The sequence below is a fragment of the Chanodichthys erythropterus genome, chromosome 19, assembly GCF_024489055.1.
Source record: "Chanodichthys erythropterus isolate Z2021 chromosome 19, ASM2448905v1, whole genome shotgun sequence".
Taxonomy (NCBI): domain Eukaryota; kingdom Metazoa; phylum Chordata; class Actinopteri; order Cypriniformes; family Xenocyprididae; genus Chanodichthys; species Chanodichthys erythropterus.
Genome location: NC_090239.1, coordinates 590,001 through 607,022, shown reverse-complemented (window position 1 = coordinate 607,022; position 17,022 = coordinate 590,001). Strand labels below are relative to the sequence as shown.

Here is a 17,022-nt window from a genome sequence, read left to right as displayed (position 1 = left end):
CCTTCACTGAATAAAGCTGCACTATTGCAACTGCCATTCTGGTATTTTATCAATCAAATTAATTTTGTTTTACATGCTGGATTAGCTTAAGTTATTAATAATGAACGACGGCACCAGAAAAGAAAAGAAAAAATACTATTAAAATGGGTCGATATTTAAAGGAACACTCTACTTTTTTTGAAAATATGCTCATTTTCCAACTCCCCTAGAGTTAAACAGTCGAGTTTTACCGTTTTCGAATCCATTCAGCCAATTTCCGGGTCTGGCGGTACCACTTTTAGCATAGCTTAGCATAGTTGATTGAATCCAAGTAGACCGTTAGCATCTCGCTCAAAAAAGACCAGTTCCGATATTTTCCTATCGGACCTTTTCATTTTCCGTCAGTCTCAGTACACGATTTAACTAAAGAAGAGTCAAGTTTTAAATAGGAAAAATCGAAACTCTGGTCATTTTTGAACAACATGCTAACAGTCTAATTGGATTCAATCAACTATGCTAAGCTATGCTAAAAGTGGTACCGCCAGACCCGGAAATTGGCTGAATGGATTCGAAAACGGTAAAACTCGACTATTTAAGTCTAGGGAGTTGGAAAAATGAGCCTGAAAAAAAAAAAACCTTGCATTTCTGACTTTTTTGTGCAATTACGAGAAATCTCACAATTCTGACTTCTTTTCTTGCAATTCAGACTTTTTTTCTGGGAAATTGCAAGTTTATATCTCAGAATTTTGATATTTTTTATATAAATTTTTTATATGAATTTTTTATAACTTGCAATTGCAACTTCATATCATGCAATTCTGAGAAAAACTTTTTTTGTGTGTTACAACTTATTAGTATTCCAAAGTATTCTAAAGTATTAGTTACAAAACTTGGGTAATCTAACGAAATATGTTAAAAATGACTTTTTAAAGCATGTATTTTGTAATCTGTAGTGAAATACATTTTTAAAGTAACCTTCCAATCCAGCCCTGCTTATTATTTGCTTTTTTTACACCAGCTGAGGAAATCATTTCTGTGGTCATTTTTGCTGTGACAGAAACACACATGCGGCGCACAGAGCAGAAGTTTATATTTATGTTGAACTGATTTCTTCTAACAAAAGTCTATTTTGTGTAGTTTTGCGCAGGGTCCTTTGAAAGACGCCCCTAATCTGATCTGTACGCCTCACACGGCCTGGTACAGCGAACAAGCGTCTCTAGAGATGAGAGAAGCCGCCGCTACAGAGATACGCAGAGCCATCACAGGTGCGGTCATCAGTCATTTATGAGCTCATCTTAATCATGTTTCCGTCCAAATGTGCAAATTTAACTTGTACGCAAAATTGGAATATCACATCAAACATTGCATCATTTCCATCCCATGTGCTTAAGAGAACAAAATGTGATGTGGTTAGTGCATTTATCCAATCACAGCTGAGAAACATCGAGGGATTTATGTGTTTGCATCTTAGATCATGCACATGTCTACTTACTGGATAAAAATATTATCCACCTCAATTGAGTTTTTATGCACATCTTGGCGTTTTCATCCATTTTTTTTGCGAACGAAATATAATTGAGTTGTGATGATTTGACGGAGATCTCTGTGCGTCTCAGGTCGTATTCCAGACAGTCTGAGGAACTGCGTTAATAAGGAGTTCTTCGTGTCCTCGGGTTCTTGGGGAATGATGGAGCAACAAGTTCATCCTGAGCTCAACGGCGCCACATACAGGTACGACACACATCTGCAGCTTAACCTTCATTCATCATCACATTATTCATTTGATTTTCATTCATTGTGTTTTACTGCAATCCAAATAACATGATCATCATGAATAATTAGCACTTAAAGGGTTAGTTCACCCAAAAATTAAAATTCTGTCATTAATTACTCACTCTAATGTCGTTCAAGACCTTTGTTCATCTTCAGAACACAAATTAAGATATTTTTGATGAAATCCAAGGTTTTTTATCCTCCATTTAAAAGCAACAAAATTACCACATTTAAGGTCCAGAAAGGTACTAAAGACATTGTTAAAACAGTCATGTGACTGCAGTGGTTCAATCTTAATGTCATGAAGAGACGAGAATACTTTTTGTGCGCAAAAACAAAACAATCATAATGACTTTATTCAACAATCTCTTCTCTTTTGTGTCATTCTGTTACGCTGTTGGCGCAGTGCTGCGTTTCTGTGTTTACGTCCGAACGCCAGCTCATTATTCACTCACGTGACCAGATCCAGCCAATAAAGAGCCGGCGTTCGGACGTAGAACCTGGAAGCGCTGCAACGTAAATAGTGTAGCAGAATGACGTTGAATAAAGTCATTATTTTTTTGTTTTTGTGCACTAAAAGTATTCTCATCTCTTCATTACATTAAGGTTGAACCACTGCAGTCACATGACTGTTTTAACGATGCTTTTACTACTTTTCTGGGCATTGAATGTGATAATTTCATTGCTTCCATTGGAGGATAAAAAAAAAAAGTATCTTAATTTGTGTGATCAACATGAGGGAGAGTAATTAATGACAGAAATTACATTTTTGGGTGAACTAACCCTTTAAAACCCTGTAAGCCCCACCCCTAAACGGTCACATGGCATGAGTTTAACTCTGAGCCCCGCCCCCATCTGCTTCTCTCACGCAGCCAAGTCAACCAATCACTGCACGCCATCACGACCGGCTCCGTCCCCCAAGACAAAATCAATGCCTAAACCAAGAGCAGGTAAACGCTGAAGATCTCTGACGGACAAACCCTCCCTCAGCGCTTGATTTATTAGATCCTGTTTCTGTAAACTTTACTCTCTTCCTCTACATCTTTAAGACTTTACGCCTGTTTTCTGAAGTCTCAGGACACTTTCACTGTTCTTGGACACCAAATAGTACATAAAATGATTAATTCCAAGGATCATACAAATGGAAGTTTTCATATTTTATTTTATGTCAGCTTTTTCCCTGTTCATAACCCTGCGTTTCATGCTGATTATCATTCTCGTGCATGTAATATTTCCGCACGGTGACCTTTGCCCTCTCCCGCAGGTTCCCATCAGGTATGGTCGGAGTGGCGGCAGGGGGCGTCCCGACGGGTTTGGAAGGACTAGTGTCAGTGACCCACTCACTGCCCGCGGGGAACCACCCGTCACAGACGCCGTCCCCAAAGCAGCCCTCCAAACACGGAGAGAGCAGAGAACACCTGACCGAGCAATAGCATTAGCATCTCACACACACACACACACACACACAGACTGTTACGCCACGTAAGAGGAACTTTACAGACTGATATCTCCACCTCTTAACGTTTCTTTATACTGTTTTGGAGGATGTTTTGGTCATGTGACTGCAGCACGCTCTTTTATTGGACACTTTTACATCATCCATCAACAGAAACGCAATGGAGTTTGTTAGTTTGACGTGTTTCTTTTTACAATCTTGCCCGTTTTTCATCTCTTAAGTGTGAATAATTTAATTTAAATGGAGCAGGCAGTAGAACTCAAGTCAAAGCCACGCCCACTGACCCATCCGTCAGGATGATTGACAGCTCAGTGCTCTGCTCTGATTGACCTGAGCTCTCAGACTTTAGCCAAGGAGTGAAACCTCAGAATATTTCTCATGTGTGTTTTGTGTATCAAACTGTGATCTCTATTAATGAACGGTTTCTCGTTCTGGTTCAGATGATGATGATGTTTAGATGAAGGTCATTTCGTATTTTAAATATTCAGTGAGTTTTTGGTTTCGGCCTCTGCTGCTGGTTCACATCGGCTTCATTCCGCTATACGACTCAGGAAAATCACAATTTTTCATTTTTCTCCACCAAATCTTAATACAGATGATCTGCATATTTTCTCTTCGCCGTTTCGCTCACGTTAGTATTTTTATAAAGTGACATCTCATGGTTACGACGTTTCCAAAACTGAGAATTTAAGAAAAACTCTGGTAGGTTTCTATTGCCTAGATCAGTGTTCCTGTAATCATAGTCGAGTGTGACCCTCCCATGTCGTGTCTTTTATTTGGTTTGTTCTAACGAAGGGTGTTTGTCAGAAAAAGCGAGACCTGATTCTCACATGAGCAAAAGTGGGAGGTTGTTTGTTTTATTGTGATTATTTGTATTTGTTCCTTGTACAAGGTGAACATTTAGCATCAGTACAGATCAAATAAAACATGCAGGTTCAAAACTGTTTTTGTTACATCAATAACTGGAATATAAATGCCTGTCATGCATGCTTTTGTTCTGAAAGTGCATTCATTTGCTGAGTCAATTTTATCCTTTAAAAAACAAAATTACATTTTTAAATGTTTTCCTGTGAAAAAAAAAGTCTTTGTGCCTTTAAAATAGCTTGAATGTGACACCATTGCTTCATCTAGTATGTAAGAAAATACTCCGCAATGGTGTTGACTTCTGAATTTGCACATGGCTTGTCTTAAAACACCACATAAATAACATCAAAAACTTGATTTTCACCACAAATTTCACTTTAAATATTGTCTGGTTGTACTTTATAGTTTTATTGCTAAATATCTTTTGCAAACTTCATCAATTGCTGACTGATCGGCTGGGATTATTAGAAGTGATAAATGTTGAAATGTCCACTTTGACATTTGGATTGACTTTTTTAATGGGGGTTTATTTAAAGGTACATTATGTGTTGACCGTCTATCGGTTTAATGCATTTTGGCGGAAGAACCTTGTTTTGGTTGTGCTTCGGCTCTGCGTGACTGCGGATGAATATGACCCATGACAACAGATGATGCTTTATTATTTATCTGTTCAATCAAATACCTGACCTGAAAAGCAACACGCAGTGAGATTTGATTGTGATAAATCTTTAATGTTTCAGTTGCATTGACACATTTTTTCACTTGCTTGAAACACAGTGAAAAACGGGTAAAACTTATTTAAAACGGGTATAAACTAATTTATCTTGTTTTATGAAGGTTAGCTATTTTTACTGGGACAAAGCAAAAAGCTTTATAGTATTTTTTATTTGTTTGCAGTGGACTGGCCATAACCAGCCATTGCTAACTAAAGCGTTTCATCGTTCAGCATTATAGATTTTCTTCCATTGATACGAGCTGTAAGTCAATGACAGATCCATCAGTCTGAAGAGATGATCATGATGTACAGTGAGTCCAGAAGTCTGAGGGCACTAATTATTGCTTCCATGCTGCATGCAAAAGTCATTACAAATTATATCTTTTTTGATTTTATAAATGAAATTTTAATATGATTTTGAGAAAGTTAATATTTGAATTTACCATTCTGAAATGGTATTTGGATTTTAAAATATTTAAACCAAGGATTTTTCCTTGATTTATTTTAAAATTCTAAAACTTTGTCTAAATGGGGAAAATGAGATATATATGATTTTGAATAGTCTCAGACTTTTCGACCCAACAGTATAATTCATAGAAATCTATGCCTGATGGATCAAAATGCAATGCCTAAAATCCTTTATTTTGAAATGAAACACACTTTTCATTTTCAGTAACTGTTCTTGGATATTACACACATGAAAGATTATCATGGCTGATATTCAGAGACAAAGAATCAAGAAAGAGTAGGAGAGAAACGGCACACATGCGGTCTTGTCTTATATTGGGCTCCAGACAGCTAGAGGTCGCTCTCTCCATACAGGGCCGTAGAGAACGCAGTGTAGTCCAAAGCCCCTGGGACTCCATCAGGTCCTTTATACGGAGGCATCCTGGAGATGCAGTATTCCGCCTGCTCCGGGGGCAATTCCCGACGGAGTTCATCCATCAGAATATACGGCTGGAATCACACGAACGGATAAAGATGCGTATTATATAAGGTATTTAAATGTGGTTTATCTAGCATTCAAAAAATATTTAAGATTTAAATATTTGAATTTCATATAAATTTTCCATCCATTTGGATTTCACAGTTTTAACACACATTAAGTTTATTAGTTTGTTTATTTTAAAACTGAAATCCCAAATTTATATGCAATTCAAATTCATTCCGAGTGTATTTATGCACCTTATCCGCAGCCAGGATCCTGAAGGAGGCGACGACCTGCTCCGAGGTGTCCGTGTCTCCGGTCTCACGGGTCATGAAGTCCACAAAGGCCTGAAAGGTGACCCGTCCGGAACTGTTGGGATCCACCAAAGACATGATTCGCGCAAACTCGGCTTCACCCTGCGGACACGGAGAAACATCAGAGAACATTCATGCGCTTCATCCATTTCCAACACAGAAATGAAATGCATATGTGAATATCTGCTGGTGTCACGTGAGATGTTCATATAATCAATCATGTATTTATGCATTTTTAACCCCAGTTACAGAATGTTATGTTACAGAAACCATGAGAATTCGTGCAGGAACATTTGAACATGTTTGATGTTGTTGTAGTTATTTTACCAGATCATAACCCATAGAGATCAGACAGGCTCTGAAGTCATCCGTCTCCATGCCGCCCTTCTTCTTCTGCAAAAATCGAGAAAGAAAGGTAAGCAACAGGCCAAACCACAACCATCTAAACAATTCCCCACAGACAAAATCAAGCCCCGCCCAACATCTGTTCTTGTTTGAGAAGCGTTTCACTCGGATGTATGGGAAGAAAATTCTAGTGTGACTTCAGTTTCATGCCGACTTTAAGTATGAATGGAAGTCAACCTTCTTATACTGAACTATATAATGAATATGCATGATGCTGTTAGCGTGGGCACTTCAAAATACCGTAAATAATAATTTATTACCAATTATTAATTTTTATAATGCATTTAAGAATACTTTCCCCATCAACCGTATAAAATGCACAACACCGCTGTATTCTGCGTCAAAGAGACACGCTCAGATGTAAACAAGCCCAACATGCATGAGAAGCACATGACAGAACGAGAGACAGAGGCGCGCTGAATGAAAGTGCACGTTCACAACAGCAGAAATGCAGCGGTTACCCCGGAAACAAAGCAACTGCAAGTTTTTAAAATGCTTCAAACAGACATTAATTTTTTTCTAATCTCAATGTTGTTCATCACAGCACCAAATACTTCATACTTAAAGACTTAATAGACTATTTATTTTCAAACTTACACATTTTTATATTTTAATCTGGACTACAGCATGCCCTAATGATTAGAAATGTTCTGATTATTTGTTATTGTTCAGTAAATCTCATTAGTTATCATTCATTATTGCCAAACTGACAATGAAAAATACTTTAGCATTTAGCAGTAATTATTCTTAGTTAATGTTAGTTTTTTACTTAGGCTACTGTTTAATAACATGACTAAAATCAAAAGAACTTATTTAATGGACCTGAGATAAAACTAACAATGATCAGTTGTGTTTCTTAACTAACATTAACAAAAAATAATAGTTTCTTCAACAAATGTAGCGATCGCTCAATCTGAGTTAATGCATAAAATAATGAGACCTTATAGTAAAGCGTTTCCTGTTCTTCTTTATAGCCTAAGCACTTTAATCTGTTTGAAAATGTTATTTTTGGTGTATTGTATTATTGTATTTAAACATTCAGAGTTCTTTTTGTTATGAAAATTTGATACTGTCACATGCCTATACTGAAGTATGAAAAGCTTTAGTGAGAACTGATGTTACAGCTGTATGTTTGTTACCCGGTCAAAGTGTGTGAAGGAGGATCTGAACTCGTTCAGCTGCTGTTGGCTGATTCCCTTGGCGTCGCGCATCAGAATCTGAGTCTCGATCTCGTTGATGGTGCGAGCGATGGTGGTGAGCAGCGACTCCCATCCCACGCGGATGTGCTGCGGAGAGACACGTGTTAGACGCTGAAGGAGTGGCGTTACGGTATACACACTCATCTCTGTACCTCCATAGTGTAGTTGGTGTGTTTGTTGTCGAATATGAGCGTCTCCTGGATGAGCTGATGGTCTCCCTCCAGTTTGTCGATGTTCGGTTTGTATTTGATGATGTCATGCTCGAATTGTTTCAGCTGGTTCATCTGATCTTCCAGCGTTCCGGCCATATCCACCGAGCTGCGAGCGATTTCCTGCACGAGCCACATTCATGCACATGCACAGGAAAATAACTGGTAAATTCATGCATTTTTACAAGAGAAGACGTATAATGGCGTGTTTGTGTGCGAGACCTCCATGCGTGTCTGTATCCAGGGTCCGATGGCATTGGCTTGAGCTGCAAACTGTCGTCTGAGTCTCTCGTTCACATTCTGTCTGGACATTTCCTCCCGCAGAGCGCTGTCTCTCTGAGGAACCAGCCTTTTCACCTGCACAAACACACACACATATATATATATGTACACAAATATGTGTATATTCATGGTCTAGTTCACTGTGGACGCACACACCTTCTCCCACGTCTGGTTGATGTGGGCAGGTGTGATGTCGCAGTAGATGTTGGTGAGTTTGCTGGAGATCCCGTAACTCTGCACGATCTTCTGCACCTCGTTGTAAATGCTCAGAATGGCCTGTCGCTCGCTGTCGGCCTCGGGCAGCGTCGTCTTAAACTGATCGTGAGCCGAGATCAGATTCTACAGAGAGACAGTCAACACCAATCAAGCGTGACGTACATAATGTGAATGAATCAAGGAAATCGCTGACCAAATATGTTGGTCGTCAGGAACTGACTGGTGTGTGTTTATGAGAATATGAACAGTTTTTGTCTACAGAAACAAATGATGAATCTTTCAGTGAGTTCTGACTGACCTGAACCTCGTCCACGGAGTGAACCAAGAACATGTCCTGCAGATCTTCCATGGCTCCTTCCATCCAGTTATTGAACGGAGCCGATCTCTTAGCAAACTCCAGAAACAGCTGATCAATCGTCTCCAGGAGTTTCTCTGTCCTCTTATAAACACACACACACACGTTTCATTAAAACTTTACAAGAGAAGCAGAAAGCCGACATCATTATATATATATATATATATATATTAATTTGATGTATATGAATTACATTTTACTGTTTTCTGTGTGAATATACAGTAAAATGTAATTTATTCCTTTAATCAAAGCTGAATTTATTTGATCAAAAATACAGTAAAAATGTGATATATTTTTACAATGTAAAAGAGCGGTTTTCTGTGTGAATATACAGTAAAATGTAATTCATTCCTTTAATCAAATCTGAATTTGATTAAAAATACAGTAAAAATCACAAAATATTTTTACAATGTAAATCAGCTTTTTTCTATGTGAATATATAGTAAAGTGTAATTTAATCCTTTGATCAAAGCTGAATTTATTTGATCAAAAATACAGTAAAAATAGTGAAATATTATTCTAATGTAAGCTGTTTTCTGTGTGAATATACAGTAAAATGTAATTTATTTCTTTAATCAAAGCTGAATTTATTTGATCAAAAATACAGTAAAAAATGTGATATATTTTTACAATGTAAAAGAGCTGTTTTCTGTGTGAATATACAGTAAAGTGTAATTTATTCCTGTGATCAAAGCTGAATTTTCTGCATCATTACTCCAGTCTTCAGTGTCACATGATCCTTCAGAAATCATTCTAATATGATGATTTGATGCTCAAGATTATTAAGTAATATTTCACAATATTTGTATATTTTTAATCAAATAAATGCAGCCTTGGTGAGCAATAAGATCACATTAAAAACATTTTAAAACATGTAATTATTCCAAACTTTTGACCTGCAGTTTATTTTACATTTACAGTGTATATATGTGTGCATATGTAATTACTACTAAGTAATTTTACATACTAACATAAATAAATTCTCCAATAATCAGGTTTGTTAATATGATTGATGTTCATGTGTGTGTGTGAATCACCTCCAGAGCTTCTCTGCGCTTCTGGGTCAAAGTTCCCAGCTGATCCCACTGATCACAGATCGTCTGACAGCGCTCATTAATGACAGCAGCAGCATGATAGTCCAGTTCACTGTGGACACACACACACACACACATTAATATCATGACAAGGACTTTCCATTGACCTCTAACATTTTTTATACTGAGAGAATGATGTTTATTCCCAAAACTTAACTGTCACACACTTTTCTGAATTTACATTTTTTCATGAAAACATACTTTTCAGTGTTTTCTTTAGTAAAGCCTCCTCACAGCATTGTCCTATTCTTTGTCCTATTCAATCAATGCAAGTTCTCTTACAGTACATCATGTTTTCACTGGAGGGCAGCATTAGCTCATGACGAGTGTAGAACAGTCCAAACAGATACAGTAAGCTCTTATAATCAATTATATTTTGCACATGTTTACATTGATTTTAGATTGGGAGAGAGTTCTGATTAATCATCTGTCCGCTATAGTGGCCATCATGCATCAATAGCTATATTTCAGCTATAATTCATACTGTTACTGTGACTGTTTTTGAAAATACTTCATCTGCAGTAACTTTTTTTGTCTGTGAATAAATACATTTTTGTTATTAGAATGTAATTTGTTTTAACATCAAAAAAGTAATGTGATTACGTTATGTATGTGACTTGTAATGCATTACTTTACTTGTTACATCAAAAAAGCAATCTGATTACTTAACTTACGATACTTGTAATGCATTTCTTTACACGTTAGATCAAAAAGTAATCTGATTACGTAATGCATGTTACCTGTAATGCATTACTTTATTTATAACATCAAAAAGTAATCTGATTACATCATGCATGTTACTTTTAAATGCATTACTTGTAACATCAAAAAAGTAATCTGATTACATAATGCACATTACTTGTAATGCATTTCTTGTAGCATAAAAAGTAATCTGATTGCGTTACGCATGTTACTTGTAATGCTTTGCTTTACTTGTAACATCAAAAAGTCATAATGCATTACATAATGCACGTTACTTGTAATGTTACTTGAAACTTTAAAAGTAATCTGCGTTATGCATGTTACTTGTAATGCATTACTTGTAACATCAAAAACGTAATATGATTAAATAACACGTTACTTTTAATGTTACTTGTAACATTAAAAAAGTAATCTGATTATATAATTCACGTTACTTGTTATGCATTACTTGTAACATCAAAGTCCTCTTTTTATATAACACGTTACTTTTAATGTTACTTGTAACATCAAAAAAGTAATCTGATTACATAATTCACATTACTTGTAACATCAAAAAGTCATCTGAATAAATAACACGTTACTTTTAATGTTACTTGTAACATTAAAAAAGTAATCTGATTATATAATTCACATTACTTTTAATGCTTTACTTGTAACATCAAAAAGTAATCTGATTGCGTTACGTATGTTACTTGTAATGCTTTACTTGTAACATCAAAAAAGTAATCTGATTACATAAGGCAGAAGAAAATGAGGAAGAACATTTTTTTTAGGTACTTCTAAATTTTTAACCAGACTGAATCACATGAGTCAATCAAACAACAAAAGGACCACAAACAGACTGCAGTTAGACCAGCTGAGTACAGGATGATTTACTGTGGGTGGAAATGCCCTTATCATACATTTAAAAAGGTCCTTAAAAATGTGGCTCTAAAGATTAGACGTCATGACGTTCCCAGCAGCAGCTGTCCTGATGGAGGTGTTGACAGCGTTTCAGATCAGAGAGTGTTCAGATGCCTCTGTCACTTTGACGCACCGAATGCAGCTTCTACAAATAGAGCGTTGAATATATACCGAGGTGTGTGTGTGTGTGTGTGTGTGTTTCTGGGTATGACATTGACTCATTGTCACAGAGGGAATCTGACAGGTGCTGCGATTACATTTAGAACAATAGAAACCCAACACTGCTGTCACAGCCTTACCTCATCTGAAACACTGCTTCACACATACAAACATCTCAAGAAAACCATTGAGAACGTGTTTGAGTAGTTTACGTAAATGAACCTTAACGCAAGACACCACAGGTGAACAGAGTAACACACACACACACACACACACAAAACTATGGTAGAAACAAGGCTGACGTTCATGTGACCCCACATAAAGAAAACCCTCAGTGTGAGGTCATGAGGAGGAAACAGGAAGTGGTCATACTTGAGTTCCTGTGCTATCGCAGCGATCTGCTCCACTCGGTCCTGATGAGCAGCCAGGTCACTCTCAAATGCCTCATGTTTCCGTAGCAACGCTCTCACCTCCGTTAGGGATGCACTTTCGTAATCCTTCAGTGTCAACACCTGATCCTTTCCTGCAGGGCACACACACACACACACACACACACACACACACACACACACACACACACACACACACACACACACACACACACACACATTACTTGTAATGCATTACTTAAAGTAATCTAATTAAATAATGCACGTTACTTGTAACTTCAAAAGTAATCTGATTGCATTATGCATTACTTGTAATGTATTACTTTACTTTTAATGTCAAAAAAGTAATCTGATTACATACAGTATTGCAGATTACTTGTAATGTGTCACTTGTTACTTCAAAAGTAATCTGATTGCGTTATGCATGTTACTTGTAACATCAAAAAGTAACCTGATTACATAATGCACGTTACTTGTAACTTCAAAAGTAATCTGATTGCATTATGCATTACTTGTAATGCATTACTTTACTTTTAACATCAAAAAAGTAATCTGATTACATAATGCACGTTACTTGTAACTTCAAAAGTAATCTGATTGCGTTATGCATGTTACTTGTAATGCATTACTTTACTTTTAACATCAAAAAAGTAACCTGATTACATAATGCACGTTACTTGTAACTTCAAAAGTAATCTGATTGCGTTATGCATATTACTTGTAATGCATTACTTTACTTTTAACATCAAAAAAGTAATCTGATTACATAATGCACGTTACTTGTAACTTCAAAAGTAATCTGATTGAATTATGCATTACTTGTAATGTATTACTTTACTTTTAATGTAAAAAAGTAATCTGATTACATATTGCACAGTACTTGTAATGCATTACTTGTTAGATCAAAAAGTGATCTAGTTACCTCATGCATGTTACTTGTAACTTCAAAAGTAATCTGATTACGTAATGCATGTTACTTGTAACATCAAAAAGTACTCTGATTACATAATGTATGTTACTTGTAACTTCAAAAGTAATCTGACTGCATTATGCATTAATTGTAATGCATTACTTTACTTTTAACATCAAAAAAGTAATCTGATTACATACAGTATTGCAGATTACTTGTAATGTGTCGCTTGTTACTTCAAAAGTAATCTGATTGCGTTATGGATGTTACTTGTAACATCAAAAAGTAACCTGATTACATAATGCACGTTACTTGTAACTTCAAAAGTAATCTGATTGTGTTATGCATGTTACTTGTAATGCATTACTTTACTTTTAACATCAAAAAAGTAATCTGATTACATACAGTATTGCAGATTACTTGTAATGTGTCGCTTGTTACTTCAAAAGTAATCTGATTGCGTTATGGATGTTACTTGTAACATCAAAAAGTAACCTGATTACATAATGCACGTTACTTGTAACTTCAAAAGTAACCTGATTGCGTTATGCATGTTACTTGTAATGCATTACTTTACTTTTAACATCAAAAAAGTAACCTGATTACATAATGCACGTTACTTGTAACTTCAAAAGTAATCTGATTGCATTATGCATTACTTGTAATGCATTACTTTACTTTTAACATCAAAAAAGTAATCTGATTACATAATGTACGTTACTTGTAACTTCAAAAGTAATCTGATTGCGTTATGCATGTTACTTGTAATGCATTACTTTACTTTTAACATCAAAAAAGTAACCTGATTACATAATGCACGTTACTTGTAACTTCAAAAGTAATCTGATTGCGTTATGCATATTACTTGTAATGCATTACTTTACTTTTAACATCAAAAAAGTAATCTGATTACATAATGCACGTTACTTGTAACTTCAAAAGTAATCTGATTGAATTATGCATTACTTGTAATGTATTACTTTACTTTTAATGTAAAAAAAGTAATCTGATTACATATTGCACAGTACTTGTAATGCATTACTTGTTAGATCAAAAAGTGATCTAGTTACCTAATGCATGTTACTTGTAACTTCAAAAGTAATCTGATTACGTAATGCATGTTACTTGTAACATCAAAAAGTACTCTGATTACATAATGTATGTTACTTGTAACTTCAAAAGTAATCTGACTGCATTATGCATTAATTGTAATGCATTACTTTACTTTTAACATCAAAAAAGTAATCTGATTACATACAGTATTGCAGATTACTTGTAATGTGTCGCTTGTTACTTCAAAAGTAATCTGATTGCGTTATGGATGTTACTTGTAACATCAAAAAGTAACCTGATTACATAATGCACGTTACTTGTAACTTCAAAAGTAATCTGATTGTGTTATGCATGTTACTTGTAATGCATTACTTTACTTTTAACATCAAAAAAGTAATCTGATTACATACAGTATTGCAGATTACTTGTAATGTGTCGCTTGTTACTTCAAAAGTAATCTGATTGCGTTATGGATGTTACTTGTAACATCAAAAAGTAACCTGATTACATAATGCACGTTACTTGTAACTTCAAAAGTAACCTGATTGCGTTATGCATGTTACTTGTAATGCATTACTTTACTTTTAACATCAAAAAAGTAACCTGATTACATAATGCACGTTACTTGTAACTTCAAAAGTAATCTGATTGCATTATGCATTACTTGTAATGCATTACTTTACTTTTAACATCAAAAAAGTAATCTGATTACATAATGTACGTTACTTGTAACTTCAAAAGTAATCTGATTGCGTTATGCATGTTACTTGTAATGCATTACTTTACTTTTAACATCAAAAAAGTAACCTGATTACATAATGCACGTTACTTGTAACTTCAAAAGTAATCTGATTGCGTTATGCATATTACTTGTAATGCATTACTTTACTTTTAACATCAAAAAAGTAATCTGATTACATAATGCACGTTACTTGTAACTTCAAAAGTAATCTGATTGAATTATGCATTACTTGTAATGTATTACTTTACTTTTAATGTAAAAAAGTAATCTGATTACATATTGCACAGTACTTGTAATGCATTACTTGTTAGATCAAAAAGTGATCTAGTTACCTCATGCATGTTACTTGTAACTTCAAAAGTAATCTGATTACGTAATGCATGTTACTTGTAACATCAAAAAGTACTCTGATTACATAATGTATGTTACTTGTAACTTCAAAAGTAATCTGACTGCATTATGCATTAATTGTAATGCATTACTTTACTTTTAACATCAAAAAAGTAATCTGATTACATACAGTATTGCAGATTACTTGTAATGTGTCGCTTGTTACTTCAAAAGTAATCTGATTGCGTTATGGATGTTACTTGTAACATCAAAAAGTAACCTGATTACATAATGCACGTTACTTGTAACTTCAAAAGTAATCTGATTGTGTTATGCATGTTACTTGTAATGCATTACTTTACTTTTAACATCAAAAAAGTAATCTGATTACATACAGTATTGCAGATTACTTGTAATGTGTCGCTTGTTACTTCAAAAGTAATCTGATTGCGTTATGGATGTTACTTGTAACATCAAAAAGTAACCTGATTACATAATGCACGTTACTTGTAACTTCAAAAGTAACCTGATTGCGTTATGCATGTTACTTGTAATGCATTACTTTACTTTTAACATCAAAAAAGTAACCTGATTACATAATGCACGTTACTTGTAACTTCAAAAGTAATCTGATTGTGTTATGCATGTTACTTGTAATGCATTACTTTACAATAGTTCCCCAAAATTTTGCATTAAGAAGAAGCAGCAGGTGTGAAGATGCCAAACACCTTCTTGAATGCTCCAGAATTTTGATTTTTGCATGAACTATTCCTTTAAAGCCTTTATGTAAAACATTTGCTGTGACTCGTGGTCAACTTGAAGGACACAACAGGAAGTGATGTCATCTCACCCTGCGCCCAGCTCTCATGTGTAGTGACTTTCTGCTGGAACTTCTCAGCCAAATGTTCCACACGCTCCAGACGTCTGATCTCGCTGAGCAGCCACTCCTCGTAACCCTTCTCGGCGTGCTCCAGACCCTGCCACGCGCTGGTGATGTCCTGCACACGGGTCTCAGGGTTAGAGGTCAACTCACTTCAATAATAACACACCTCAAACAAGCACTGTGTGTGTGTGTGTCTTACAGACACCATCTTCCCCTCTGAGGGCATGAAGGCGGGTCTGTTGCTGATGTTGAGTTTGGTCTGTAGCGTGTTGAAGCTGATCTCCAGCTGGCATTTCTCCTGGACTTTGGGAGGTTTGTGCATGCGGCGATAGTCTCTGAAATCCTCCAGCTTGCATCTCATGGCGGTCATCGTGCTCTCAGGGACTCGCTTCTCAAGCCACGGCGTGGTGCGACGGATCCACTCCAGCAACTGAAACGGGCAAGAGTTGGGGTCGGTGTGTGTTTGAGTGTGTGGGTTTGTGAGTGTGTGTGTGTGTGTGTGTGTGTGTTGTACCTCACTGGCCAGTCGTTCATATTCTTCCATCAGTTTCTCATTTTCCTGATTCACTCCAAGCACTTTACAGATCCTGTTAGCTGCAGTTTCTGCCTTCAAACACACAGATGTCACATGACAGACTTGACTTACTGCGATTCATCTTAAAAGTACCCATGATGCATCTATGTGTGGCTCACATTTAGTGCAAAAGTACCTGTTCTGCCCCAGCGAAGGCATGATAGAAACAGGACACATAGGTCATGATGGCTCGCTCGTCCGGCTTCGGGGTGTTAATGATGTCTGGAGCACAGAGACACAAAAAATGAAGAATTATGAGAATAAACACTGCAAATTATGCCTAATGCATTGATTATTCAAAGGGGAATATGTGCATTGCATTCTGGGATGGACTGTTCAAGGCCGTCACCTTCTGGGTCATGAGGTACGTGATAGTAACACGACACGCGGGTCATAAAGAGCGTCCACCACAGACAGCTGTGTTCGCTAAATCTGTTACTGAATTCAGCAGGAGAGCATTGTTGTATATTAACAAGGTCACATGACTTGTGCACTTTCCTGTGTTGTGTTATGGGCTCTTCATTTAGAATTTTAAATTCATGTTCCTGGTAATCTTGAATCAGAATAACTTCCCCTCCCTCTTCTCTG

General features: G+C 36.1%; 2 protein-coding genes across 6 annotated transcripts in view; one reads left to right on the top strand and one right to left on the bottom strand.

Annotated features, from left to right (window-relative positions):
• Positions 1-4,598, top strand: part of ctbp2l (C-terminal binding protein 2, like) — a 49,661-nt gene extending 45,063 nt beyond the window's left edge. For 3 of the 4 annotated variants that reach the window (XM_067369936.1, XM_067369937.1, XM_067369938.1), the window contains 3 exons: positions 1,117-1,244; positions 1,596-1,710; positions 3,017-4,598. In XM_067369936.1, the coding sequence (XP_067226037.1) occupies positions 1,117-1,244; positions 1,596-1,710; positions 3,017-3,185 (412 nt within the window). In that variant the 3' untranslated portion in view covers positions 3,186-4,598. Of the gene's footprint in view, positions 1-1,116; positions 1,245-1,595; positions 1,711-2,624; positions 2,703-3,016 lie in introns of all 4 variants that reach the window. The other variant, XM_067369939.1, reaches the window with a different exon arrangement.
• A 191-nt stretch (positions 4,599-4,789) lies between these two features.
• The window catches only part of LOC137008099 (alpha-actinin-2-like), a 19,409-nt gene continuing 7,176 nt past the window's right edge, over positions 4,790-17,022 (bottom strand). The window contains exons 8-21 of one of the 2 annotated variants that reach the window (XM_067369930.1): positions 16,571-16,656; positions 16,375-16,467; positions 16,060-16,290; positions 15,828-15,975; positions 11,926-12,076; positions 9,733-9,841; positions 8,639-8,779; positions 8,281-8,463; positions 8,065-8,199; positions 7,786-7,965; positions 7,574-7,720; positions 6,357-6,422; positions 5,973-6,131; positions 4,790-5,744 (exon numbers count right to left, since the gene is read on the bottom strand). In XM_067369930.1, the coding sequence (XP_067226031.1) occupies positions 5,586-5,744; positions 5,973-6,131; positions 6,357-6,422; positions 7,574-7,720; positions 7,786-7,965; positions 8,065-8,199; positions 8,281-8,463; positions 8,639-8,779; positions 9,733-9,841; positions 11,926-12,076; positions 15,828-15,975; positions 16,060-16,290; positions 16,375-16,467; positions 16,571-16,656 (1,988 nt within the window). In that variant the 3' untranslated portion in view covers positions 4,790-5,585. The remainder of the gene's footprint in view (positions 5,745-5,972; positions 6,132-6,356; positions 6,423-7,573; positions 7,721-7,785; positions 7,966-8,064; positions 8,200-8,280; positions 8,464-8,638; positions 8,780-9,732; positions 9,842-11,925; positions 12,077-15,827; positions 15,976-16,059; positions 16,291-16,374; positions 16,468-16,570; positions 16,657-17,022) is intronic. The other variant, XM_067369931.1, reaches the window with a different exon arrangement.